The 13,333-nt window shown below is 39.7% G+C and overlaps 1 protein-coding gene across 7 annotated transcripts in view; it reads right to left on the bottom strand.

The window, feature by feature from the left end:
- The window catches only part of ZYX (zyxin), a 270,649-nt gene that overhangs the window by 8,372 nt on the left and 248,944 nt on the right, over window positions 1-13,333 (bottom strand). For all 7 annotated transcript variants that reach the window (XM_056529087.1, XM_056529085.1, XM_056529090.1 and 4 more), the window contains exons 4-5: window positions 11,532-12,344; window positions 8,920-9,031 (exon numbers count right to left, since the gene is read on the bottom strand). In XM_056529087.1, the coding sequence (XP_056385062.1) occupies window positions 8,920-9,031; window positions 11,532-12,344 (925 nt within the window). The remainder of the gene's footprint in view (window positions 1-8,919; window positions 9,032-11,531; window positions 12,345-13,333) is intronic.

The following is a 13,333-nucleotide window of genomic DNA, read 5'->3' as shown; positions in this document are numbered from 1 at the left end:
AGTATTATATTGAAACTGAAATGTTGTATTATGTGAGGACCATAGGACAAGCTTATAATGTAACTTAGTTGTAGTTTTATATAGAAACCAAAATGGCAGGATTTAAATGTAACTGGATTGTAGTTTTATATGGGAACCATACGGCAGGATTAGGTTGTAACTGAACTGTAGCATTATATAGGAACCATTTGGCAGTATTATGTTGTAACTGAATAGTAGTTTTTTTATGGGAACCATGCAGCAGTATCATATTCTAAGTAAATATTATCATACGGAATCCAGATTGCAGGATTAAAGGAGTAGTCTCGTGAAATATAACTTATCCCCTATCCAAAGGATAGGAGATAAGTTATAGATCGTGGGGGGGGGGGGGGGGGTCTGAGCGCTGCCCCCCTTCCCGCTATCTCCTGAACGGGGGCTAGGCAGTTTGCCGGAAGTGGCCGTTAGGACCCCCGCACACCCCCTCCATTTATCTTTATGGGGTACATGGAGGGGGTGTGTCAGCTGCCGCTCCGTGCAGGGGACCAGCACGCCCCCTTCAAGCAGACTGCCCCTGGGCCACATTCAGGAGATTGCGGGGTTCCCAGTGCTCGGACCCCCCACAATCTTTAACTTATCCCCTATCCTTTGGATAGGGGATAAGTTATATATCACCAGACTACTCCTTTAAGGGTATGTTCACACGTGCGAAATTCTGCAGAAAAATGCTGCCGCAATTTACTGTCTCTTGATTTAAATTGATTCCCGCGTCCCATTCAGACACAAGAAATTCTGCTTTCCACATTTTGCTAAAATTTAAGACCAGTCTTATATTTAGCAGAATCCCACAGCGGAATCCCATTGATATTAATGGGGCTTAAATTTTGGCAGAATTCTGTGTTCTCAGAAAATAGAAATTCCGCAGCAATTCCATTCAGCAAGCTTTGCCCAACAGATTTTTGGGAGAATTGTGGACATTCCGACACATGAACATACCCTTATATTGTAACAGAACTGTAGTTTTACTTGGGAACAATATGCAAGTACTTGCCACACTTCTTCATTTTAAGACATCCCAAGAACAGTGGAAAGCAGCACGAACGAGACACCGACGGAACAGCAGTGGAGGATGATCGGAGCAGTTGAGTATTTGTTTTATTTATTTTTTTCTACTTTTTTCAGCCCATCCTTTCCAATATAAAAAATTGCTAGACACCCCCTTTAGGATGTATTCACATGTAAACTGTCCTTCACATATTTAGCACGCAGGTTTTGAAGCTACAGATTTTATGCTGCAGATTTTAATGTAAATTAATTGACTCAAATTTGCAGCTTTGGGCGTAGAATTTCGAATAATCATATCTAAGGATAGATAGAAAAAAAAAAACATAAAAAGGTTCTAAAGTTTTCTGTGAGTGAAATTTATGTTATTCAGCACCAGACAAGCGAACTCGGTGTACCTAGCGCTGACAGGACCGTGAATGCTCTTTGTCCTATAAGTCAATTAAGTCCAATATAAAGTTACAAGGTTAGAATGGTTGAAAAAAAAAAAAAAAAAAAAAAGACTTCTGTCCATCAAGGGGTGTACAGACAGTTCTAGATTCCTCCTATTGACTAAGAGGCAGACAAAAAATAAACAAATAAATTATAATATATTTAAAAAGAAAAAAAAAGGAAAAAAAGGACCTATCTATCCGAAATGTAAAAATTCTTCCTGACTACATGTGGCAATGAGACTGGATCATCTAGGCCAGTGTTTTCCCAAACAGTGTGTCTTCAGTTGGTGCAAAACTACAACTCCTAGCATGCCCTATAATTATTATTGAGAAATCATGAAATCATGCAGTTTTCATTATGGCCACTAAGCCTAATAATAAGCTGGCTCTTTTTAGCATTTTCCTCCTTGTCATCACAGGCAAGATTACAATGATAGGCAGCACTTGTTATACAGATAAGACAGGATGAGACCCTTCACAATATGTAATAGTCACAGCTCTTTCCTTATGCCTCCCTGAACAATAACCTCTACACAAAGCATGCCATGAAAACTCTCCTAAAGAAGTCAATGAGTTCCCTCCAGTCTATTGTTGTTGCTCTAAAACAATATTTCCCTCCCAGGGTGCCTCCAGCTGTGGTAAAACTACAACTCCCGGCAGCCTTTGGCTGTCCAGACATGCTGAGAGTTGTAGTTTTGCCACAGCTGGAGACACAATGTTTGGAAAACACTGGCCTAGGCATTTACTAGAGACTCCTCCACAGTCATTTTATGGTGAACCCCTAAAGGACACAGGATGTACTACATGTACGTCCTCTATCGTTGTATAGCACGTGCTCAGGAGCTAAATGCCCAGTGGGTCACTCCTGCCTCAGTCCTGTCTGATTGGCGCTCAGTGCAGGCAGTCTGTAGTAATAGAGCGCCAATAAATCCGATCAATGCTGTGCTATAGCACAGCACTGTTCACTGTATGCAAATCGAAACATTGCATATAATATGCCACTATGGGGACTTAAAAATTGTGGGGAAAAAAAATATATATACCGTATTTTTCCCGTATAAGACGCACTTTTTGTTCCCCAAAACTGGGGGGGGGGGGGGGGAAAGCTGGTGCGTCTTATATGGCGAATACACACCTATCGGGTCGCGACCCGCGGCTAATACAGGACATCACCGATCGCGGTGATGCCCTGTATTAACCCTTCAGATGCGGCGATCAAAGCAGACCGCCGCGCCTGAAGCGAAAGTGAAACTAACCCGGCTGCTCAGTCGGGCTGTTCGGGACCGCCACGGTGAAATCGCGGCGTCCCGAACAGCTTACAGGACACCGGGAGGGAACTTACCTGCCTCCTCAGTGTCTGCTCTGTGCCGGGATCCCCTGCATGGCCGGCGCTCTCCTTCGTCATCATCACGTCGTCATGCACGCCATCTCGTCAACCAATAGGAGCGGCGTGCATAGCGATGTGATGAAGGTGACGGAGAGCGTGGATCCCAGGGAAGAAGACGTCCGGAGCGTCGGGGACACCACGGGGACGCGGCGACAGCGATGGAGCGACATCCAGGGCAGCGGTGATGGGTCCGGAGCGGAGGGGACAGGTGAGTATTACCTCCTATAACAGTGGTCTTCAACCTGCGGACCTCCAGATGTTACAAAACTACAACTCCCGGCATGCCCGGACAGCCATCGGCTGTCCGGGCATGCTGGGAGTTGTAGTTTTGCAACATCTGGAGGTCCGCAGGTTGAAGATCACTGTTGGGCTCAGAATCTTTTTTTTCTAGATTTTGCACCTTTAAAATTGGGTGCGTCTTATATGCCGGTGCGTCCTATAGGGCGAAAAATACAGTATATATTTTTGAATCCCGCTCCTTTTCCTGTTTTTTAAGTAAAATAATGTAAACAAAAATAAACATACGTGGTATTGCGGCATGTGTAAATATCCGAACTATTACTATATAATATAATAATATAACTTTAATAAAACCACCCAGTCAATGGTGTACACGTAAAAAAAGGTAAATGAAAAACAATCAAAAAGTCCCATCAAAACAAAGATGGTAGCGATAAAAACTACAGATCACGGTACAGAAAATGAGCCCCGATACAGCTGTGTGTGCGGAAAAATAAAAGTGTTATACGGGTCAGAAGAGGACAATTTTAAGCATACTCCTTTTCTCACAAAAAGTTGGAATTTTTTTTGAAAGCAGTAAAATAAAACAAAAATTATATCAATTGAATATCGTAACCGTACGGACCTATAGAATAAAGATAATGTGTCATTCTACCAAAAAGTGCACTGCGTAGAAACGGAAGCCACCAAAACTTGCAGAATCGCATTTTTTTTTTCTTTTTTTACGATTTTGTCCCACAATTTTTTGGGGGTTTTTGGTAAAATGAGTGATATCATTACAAAGTACAATTGGTGGCGCAAAAAAAAATTTGAAAGAAAATTGAAAGCGTTATGGCTATTAGACGGGGAGGAGCAAAAAAACCATAATGCAAAAATGTAAAAAATCCTGCATCTTTAATATAAAAATAAAAAAAATAACAAAATACCGTGTGTGAACATAGCCTCAAACTATAACAGTATGTCACCCTGTCTGGTAAGTTCATGCCTGTTTTAAAGGGATACTACAGTGGATTTTTTTAAATCAACTGGTGGCAGAAAGTTAAACCGATTTGTAAATTACTTCTATTAAACAATCTTAATCCTCCCAGTAGTTATCAGCTGCTGTATACTCCAGAGGAAGTTGTGTAGGTCTTTCCAATCTGACCACAGTGCTCTCTGCTGACACCTCTGTCCATGTCAGGAACTGTCTGGACAGTTCCTGATACGGACAGAGAGCACTGTGGTCAGACTGAAAAGAACTACACAACTTCCTATGGAGTATACAGCAGCTGATAAGTACTGGAAGGATTAAGATTTTTTAATGGAAGTAATTTACAAATTTGTTTAACTTTCTGGCACCAATTGATTTAAAGGGTACCTCTCATCAAATAAACTTTTGATATATTTTAGATTAATGAATGTTGAATAACTTTCCAATAGCATGTTAATGAAAAATATGCTTCTTTCTATTGTATTTTTCCCGATCAGTCCTGTCAGCAAGCATTTCTGACTCATGCTGGAGTCCTAAACACTCAGAGCTGCCAGCCTGCTTTGTTCACAGACAAACAGGCTGTGAACAAAGCAGGCTGGCAGCGCTGAGTGTTCTCCTTTGTGAACAAAGCAGACTGGCAGCTCGTAGTGTTTAGGACTCCAGCATGAGTCTGAAATGCTTGCTGCCAGGACTGGTAGGGAGACCCCTAGTGGTCATTTCTTCAAAGTGGAAAATTAAATAGAAAGAAGCATATTTTTTAATAACATGCAATTGTAAAGTTATTCTGCATACATTAATCTATAATATATCAAAAGGTACCCTTTAAAAAAAAAAAAGAAATTGTATTATATAATTTTACTTTCTCATAACTACGTAAAGAATAATAAAAACAAATAAAAAAGGGAAACATTTTTAATATATTATAATATATATATATATATATATATATATATATATATATATATATATATACACACACACACATATATATATATACACATTATTATTAATTATTATTATTATATATATACACACAATAATAATAATAATAATAAATTATGATAATACAAATAAAATAATAATAGTAATAATAAAACTACTACTACTACTACTACTACTACTACTACTAATAATAATAATAATAATAATAATAAAAACTAAATCATTTTAAAACTTTCATAAACAAAACAACTTAAGCAACTTTTATAATAAAAATAAGTCACTTTTTAAAACTTTGTCCTCGATAAATAATCTAGTGTCTAGACAATGGGGCCAAAAACCCAAAAACATTGATAGCGTCATGATTTATTACGTGCCCTCCCATGCACCTATGTTTTACTAGTTCTGACCAGTTTGTATTAATATTATTTTCCAGCCCAGGTAAGTGGCCCAGATTCTTTATACAGTTAATTTGTTGCAAACACGTAGGAATTAATTCGACAGCAGATAATCCGTGTGAGAACAGGAAAAACAAAAAAAAAAATATGATTATGAGATTACATCAGGATAAAGCTAATCCGCCAAGTTTATTAACCCTTTCGCTACAACCATATCCACATAGCTTTATAACTAGGCCCTCCATTCTCATTATAAATCAATCAGTGGTCTCCAAACTGTGGCCCCCCAGCTGTTGCAAAAATACAATCAGCATGCCCGAACAGCCAACGGCTGCTCGGAGTTATAGTTTTACAACAGCTGGAGGCACTGCTTTAGAGCGACACCAGGACAAAGAAAACAATAGACTGGAGGGGACTCATTGACTTCTATAGGAGAATTTTCATGGTATGCTCTGTGCAGAGATTATTGTTCAGGGAAGCATAAGTGGAGAGCTGTGACTATCACATATTGTGAAAGGTCTCCTCCTGTCTTATCTGTACACAGGTGTTGCCTATCATTGTTATCTTGCCTGTGATGGCAAGGAAGAAAATGCTGAAAAGGACAAGCTTATTATTAGGCTTAGTGGCCATAATGAAAACTGCATGATTTCAGGATTTTTCTATAATACAGATAGTAAAAATGAAATATTCCACAATCTGGACATCCCCATATGATGTTCACATACACTAGTAGGAAATAAGTGCATGGGTCGTCTTTATAAGACAAGCACTAAAAATGTTTCTTCTGTTAGAAATAGGTACAGAATTATTCTACAATTGTCCAAGAACATCAGCTATTTACCCCTTGACCTTCCATAAAGCAGGAGCCCTCCCCCGCTTTATTTGCAACAAGGAATCACTTATGATAATAATAAATATATATATATATATTTTTTTTATATAGCGCACACGGATTCCACAGCGCTATCACTTATACCAACCCTCGGCTAAAACGCAACCAAAACCCCCGAAAATGATAGGGGGTGATTAATCTGTGCTCTCTGATGGTTGAATAAAATTGATTATTAGTAGTTACCCTGCTTGTTATTGGTTTCCAGGTCATTACAGATTTTTTTTTTTTTTTTTTTTATTAACTTGAAAAATTGTTCTGAAATTACATTTAAAATAGTTACATTTCTGCCAAACCTTAAGTTTTTTTTATATTACATTTTATGAGACAGTGACAAGAATGGTGGTAGGGTATCACTGTATTTTCACCAGGGTACCTGTCATATGTAGACACTAGGTTTCTGGAAGCGCATATTAGATCCAGGGGAAGATTGGAGAGATATAGGAAAATCCAGTAAAAAGATAAATCTCTAGACAGAGCATAGCGGTTCTATTTTTGGGCCTGGATTTTTTATGGAATGAAAGGCAGAATTGGTAGTGGGGACTTTCATTCCATTTCCTGGGCCATACCAGGATTTTAGACTAGCCCAGATCAGCACATGTGCTGAAGTCTGCTTGTCACTGGGCAATAAAAATAGCTGAGAGTCCGTCTTGCCTAAAAAGGCTGAGAAGAACCTGATCCTCAGATGGGAGTTGTACTCCAAAAAGTGTAGCCTCAAAAAGCAGACTTTGTGACCAAATTGTTAGTTGGCTAACACATTTGAGGTTTTGTTTTGTAGGGTGGCTGGTAGTAAGCCACCAGTATACTAAGGGCAAGTAAAGTGTTTAGCTAGTGCTGGACAAGCAAATTTTTGTTTTGTGTCAATGTGAATATGGCTATATATGTTGTGTTACATTGCAAGTTGTGTTACATACAAGAAAATTTTAATCTATTTACACTGTTCTTGAAACCGTTAGAATGAATATAAAATATATTACATTAAAAAATAATAATAATAATAGAAATAAAAATTATCAGGAGAAAAAAAAAAACTATATTTCCCAATTAAGATTGTGAAGAATTGGCAAAATGAGCGAAAAGTAAAATAATTTATCTGAGAAGTAAAGAGGCCCCAGAGGTTCGGAGCCTTTATTTCCTACATAAAGATCTATTACACCCTCTGAATATCGACCGAATGGTTATAGGAATAGATTATTGCCCTGTGTATAAGGTCCTGTAGTCAGTCCGCTGGTAGAACTCGAGGGGGACCATTATCTAACCATGTAAGTGGATCATTAAGGTTCAGTCTCCAATCCAAACAGCTTCTTGTGTCTCACATGAACCATTTCCACCTCCACTTCACTCTTCTACTTGAGAGTTTACATCATGGAGATTGAATCCCATAAACAGTGAGTGGGCGAAAGAGAAATCCTGGTAAACAGCATGTGGGTTATGTATCTAATACGGAAAACGTACAGAGTAATGTATGAAATGTGTCTCTACCCATCGAAACATTTAGATGGAAATAGAGTTGGGTGGAAAATCTGTAGGGTAAATATTGGGATATTGCAAAACTGCACAATATTGAGGACTCCCTTCCCTGCTATGCAAAAATCCCTTAATCTGTACCCAGCCTTTGGCTGTCAGGGCATGCTGGGAGTTGTAGTTTTGAAACAACAGGAGGCACACTGGTTGGAAAACACTGTTTTCCATCAACTACAAAGAAAACAACAGAATGGAGGGAATTCATCGACTTCTATGGGAGAGTTTTCCAGGCGTGCTCTGTGACCTGTGCAGAGATTAGTGTTCAGGGAGGGAGCTGTGACCATCACCTATTGTGAATGGCACCTGTCTTATCTATATACTGGTGTTGCCTTTCATTGTAATCTTACCTAAGATGACAAGGAGGAAAATGCTGAATAGTTCAAGATTTTTATTAGGCTTAGTGGCCAGAATGAAAACTGTAAAATTCAAGGATTGTTTTTCAGTGGAATATAAAAAAAAAAAAACATCACCAACACTTCTTTAAAAATATATATATATATCACCAACACTTCTTTAAAAAAATATGTTAAAGTGCACCCTTCATAGAGACATGTCAAAAGATTTCATTGGTGGGGGGTCTGGGTGCTGAGACCCTCCACAATAGTTAGAATTGTCACCCCACTCATAAAAACTTTCAAAATGTCTCAACAGTTACACTTTACCATAAAAACTTGACAAACAACAAGTTGTTTTCTCATGACACTCATGGAGACCACATAAGCTATAATTGAGTTGCCTTTGTGGTCTCTACCTTGGTCCTCCAATCAAGGCCAAGTCATGATGCCAGGCCATAGTGATGACACTGAAATACACAACCATTCAAATCAGTAGAGCTTTATAAACTGTGTGGGACAACAATATACCCCTTGGCCCCTAACCACTGCTCCTTGTATGAACAAAAAGGAAGGTAACTTGAAAACACCAAGTATGCAGGCAATCGAAAATCTGAATAGTCTATTATGGTCTTAATTTTAAGTCACTCAGATATGGTAAAAACTTATAAATAAACCACTAAACATATGGCAGAATATATTTTATGACATATGCACTTTCTTTATCAACACAGAACATGTACTGTATCTAAGAAGTCAACTCACCCATGGTATGTGAATCTGCTGTCGGCTGTTTGTCCATCTCCCGCATCAATTGCTGAGTCAACATCTCTAACTCTTCCACTTCTTTCATATTCAGTCCATGGGTGGTCCGTTCCTATAAGAAAGAGGGTGGTTGTAGACACCACACTTTAGTTTTGGTGACAGCCATTGCGTAAGCTTTATGGTCAACCCATCCTACTACTTACTACTGGCCACCTTAGCATTGATGATCTACAAATGTACCACAATGAATGTGGAACCCTTTGGATAAGAAGGCCATGAACATTCAGGGTCATCTAAATGGAGCAACAATGTTTAGGGCCAACAATCCATTTTCTGACCACTGATGCATGCTATGTCAAATATGAGTCACCAGTACACATTTATGTTGGGTTCTAATGTGTATGGGGGAAGCCCAACATAAAAATGTATTTCATCATGTCTGATCCTTTATACCCAAAGGAGATAAGTCAAGCTAAGTGTTTTCCTATCTAAATAAATACACATGCTTGGCCAAGCAAGCATGTGTATACAAACATTTGACCAACAGCTATCTAATGTATATGACTAAAATACTAAAAAAAAACATTAGATGGGTTGGCTCAGTATACCAGCAATTGGTCACAATCCAACTCAACATTTTGAGAACTGATGTGGCAACAAAACAATGGAGGCATGAGGGGATGCAAGTAAGGGTTAATGAGGGGATATGGAGTCATTTATGATGGGCTGGTACACTAAGACATTGGTGATACAAGAGTCCAACTCTGTATGGGTCTGTGGCTGGTAAGTGGACATAGTCTTTAGTTTCGAAGGGTCACAATGGGTCTCCAGAAGGTGCCGCCATAGCTTTTGGATATATCCAAACCTCAGAGCCTTAAGCCATAACAAAGTGGACATAGCTGACTGTGATACTCTTTGTAGTTCATGAGTCACATTGGCTGTAGTGTATCACAGGGGGAAGAGTGTGGAAGGGAAAGTATTCAAAAGGAGAATCCACAAGGGTGACGACATGTAGATTGTGGGGCAGAAGCAGAGCCCTCGTGCATCTTGTTCTTGTAGTTGCCAACGTTCAAAAACCCAATAACGTACACGACTAGCCACTCTAACCCTTTCCTACAAGCAGTTTTATCAAAGGGTGGAGGATAAGCAGCAATGTTGGAACAAGCAAGAGGAGTCCAGTGATGACAACTTATCCATCCACCATTTTGAAGACACATGGCCTCATGTGAAAAAGCAACAGTCAGGCTGCTAAAGCATAATGATGGCTGCATATAAAAAAGGAGCCTGCAGCACGCCAGGAGAAAGCTGTATAACAGAGGTTAGCACTTTCTTTAAATTGCAAGGTCACAATAGCAAACTCTGCTCTGTCAGCCTCGGCTTAGAAAAACAACGCCCATGCATCAAATACTCTTCTTTTCATCCCTAAATTGTATCCAGCCATGCAACACAATCATGACATCATAGTGCCAAGCCTCATTACCCATTCCACTCCCCGTGCCTCTGGCTGCGTCAAAGCTCAGATTGACAGTCATTGCTGTAAATGAGCAGATCAAAATTTCCCTGTAACTATAAGTCCTTGAAAAGTCCTCTTCTGTCCAACTGTGAAAAATATTTTCCAGTCGTTTATTAGCTATAGCCGTTTCAGACAAAGCTAAACCACCACCAATAGAGCCACCATTACCAAAGGTGTTGTCATGCTGAATATTTATAGCATCATACCAAATTCTCCCTTCCATAAAATTCTATAATGAAAAATAGCTTGATGGTCCAAGTGCACTTCAACATATTTTTCACCATGTTCCGAGTTACAGTACCAAATCTAACAATGCCAGACAATGTCCTACACACGCCTCCATGCCAACATAACAGTATCAAAAAGTGGAATCCAATATGGAAAAACAGCAATTGTAACCATAACAGTGCCTGAAGCTTGTTGGGTTTTAGGCGCCTGCCATCTTAAAAGAAGTTCAGGCTTTTTGTTGGTGTCTTTATTTGCCAATATATTGTCTCCTGAAGTGAAGAAGCCTCTACAAGCCATATTGCTTGAAGTTAGATGGAGCAGACCGAAAAAAAAAAAAAATGGCAAGAACTAAATAAATCACCACCTGCTGCCCTATCACTGCATGGCAATCTATGAGGACAATGTAAAGGAGACCCCATTGGTCACCTAGTTTCCCAAAAACAGATATAGCATACAAACCACAGAAAAGGCTAAAGAAAGACGTCATACAAGAGGAATCAAGGAATTACAGGCACAGGATATATATATATATATATATATATATATATATATATTTTTTTTTTTTTTTTTTTGGGGGGGGGGGGGGGTCGGGTGCTCTTTATAGAATCTGCTGACACAATCAGGTCCATTGGCAATCACAACGCTACATATGATCTATAGTCCTACATAAGTAAACAAGTAGCAGAGCTGAATTTGTCATATGCTTTTCTGCATGGTGTACGCATCAGGATCGGTCATAGCGTTCCCTAAAGCACCATAGACAAATCTCACCAAATAACAGACTGGCCTCTGCTGCATTTGTGAACAGGTTAGTCCATGAAGAAAACCCAACACCAAGAAGAACCCAACACTAATATGAAATAACACTTACAGGCTCGGGAGGTCTTTGCAAGTTGGGTTGAGGAGATTTTCTCTGCATTGCATCCGATTGAGGTTTCAAAGACTGATAGTTTTCTGATGGTGCTCCATTGGATTTTATTCCCTGATGGTTCCTAAAGTTCTCCACCTGTGTCCCCGAATTCCTGTTGATCTCAGCCTGGGGAACAAGAATTCTTCCATTCTCTTTCTGTGGCCCTTCATGCTCAGGCCTAGCTTTTTCAAGCACTTGAGGCTTTTCACGTTGCTGTGCAAAGCTAAATCCAGATGGACGTGTAGACGAAGGTGCGGAAGGAGCAGGAGGTTCAACTCTGGTGGGGCTGGGCTGAGATATGGGAAACTTCTGCTGTGGACGTGAAGGTTCTGGTGTCGGTTCTATTTGTTTGGGGGTAAACGTGTGTGGGGCAGAAGGTTTGGGGGTGAATGTGTGAGGTGGAGCAGGTTTTGGGGAGAAGGTGGGTGCACTCACCGGCTTAGGGGTAAAGGAAGCAGTAGATGGTGGGTTAGAAGAAGGCTGTGAGGGGGAATAATTGTAGGGGGCAGAAACCTTTGGAATAAATGCAATAGGAGGTTTAGGTGACACAGCCACTGGAGCTGCAGGTTTGGGAGCAACTGGGATAGGATTGTTAGGTTTAGGGCTGACTGAAGGAGGGGCAACAGACTTAGGGGTAAATGTGGTTGGTGGGGTTTTTGGGGCCAATACTGAAGGCACAGTTGGCTTAGAAGAAAAGGAAGATGGGGCAGGAGGTTTTGGTGTAGACACGGGAGGAACTTGTGGAGGTGGTGGTGGTGGTGGTGGTGGTGTAACCTGTGAAAAGGCAAAAAGTTGAATAAGACTATAATCGTAATGTACTGCAGATAGGCAAAGAGGTAAGAGCCTGTGTCGGCTCACATAATGCAAATACATTTTAAGTGAGGTCTTTACTTACAAGGTATACCAGAGGTGTTTTGGCCTTCATATTTAACATTGTTCCCTGTTTATTGTGGTTTATAACATGACCTAGTTTGGAGAATCTCAATGGGGCTACAACTTTAAACACTGATTGTCAGGAGGGGGGGGGGGGGTTGACTATAGGGGTTCTAGATTATTAGGAATCTTAATTTTGTTTTTTGTTTTACATTTTAGTATTTCTCACTATTATTATTAATATTATTATCATTATTGATTATTACTGATTATTATTATTATATGTCCTCTAAATGACAAAAAACATTTGGGGGATACCATTATATAAAGTGATCCCATTTTAGGATGGATGACCACTAAAAACTGGAGAAAAATAGTTTTCCACACAGTAAAATGTAATCTAGACCAAGGATTGCCGCTTTAGAGAAAGGATCCTGTATTTGTCTAGATTACCTATAGCTATAAATATTTGTCATGATCAGAGCGGTGCTGGGTATCATATTGTATGATATAGTATTAGTATAGTGTAGTATTCCGAAATTTACCACCATTTTACCACATGTTTATTTGGGAACAAGTAGTTCCGGGTGTCCCATTTGGGTTACATGCCCTTCATTTATTTTATATTACACGAAGACTGAAGAAAGCAGGGGTGTTCCTCAATGAAGACCTCCACCATCTAGACAATAGAAGCACCAAGAGAGAAGTATTGACCGATGCCACTGAACTTCGCCGTTGGCTTTTGCTGCTGGGGTTGGTGAAGGTCACAGTGGATGGTAGTAAAAATAAAACAAGTAAATCCTTCTACATGACGTCAAACGACCACCGGAGTTGTTCTTCTTCTGGATATATCACTATAAGACCCAACTCATTGGAAAACACCATTATGA

The sequence above is a fragment of the Hyla sarda genome, chromosome 7, assembly GCF_029499605.1.
Source record: "Hyla sarda isolate aHylSar1 chromosome 7, aHylSar1.hap1, whole genome shotgun sequence".
Taxonomy (NCBI): domain Eukaryota; kingdom Metazoa; phylum Chordata; class Amphibia; order Anura; family Hylidae; genus Hyla; species Hyla sarda.
The sequence above is the reverse complement of the archived record's forward strand: the minus strand, read 5'-3'. Positions and strand labels throughout refer to the sequence as shown.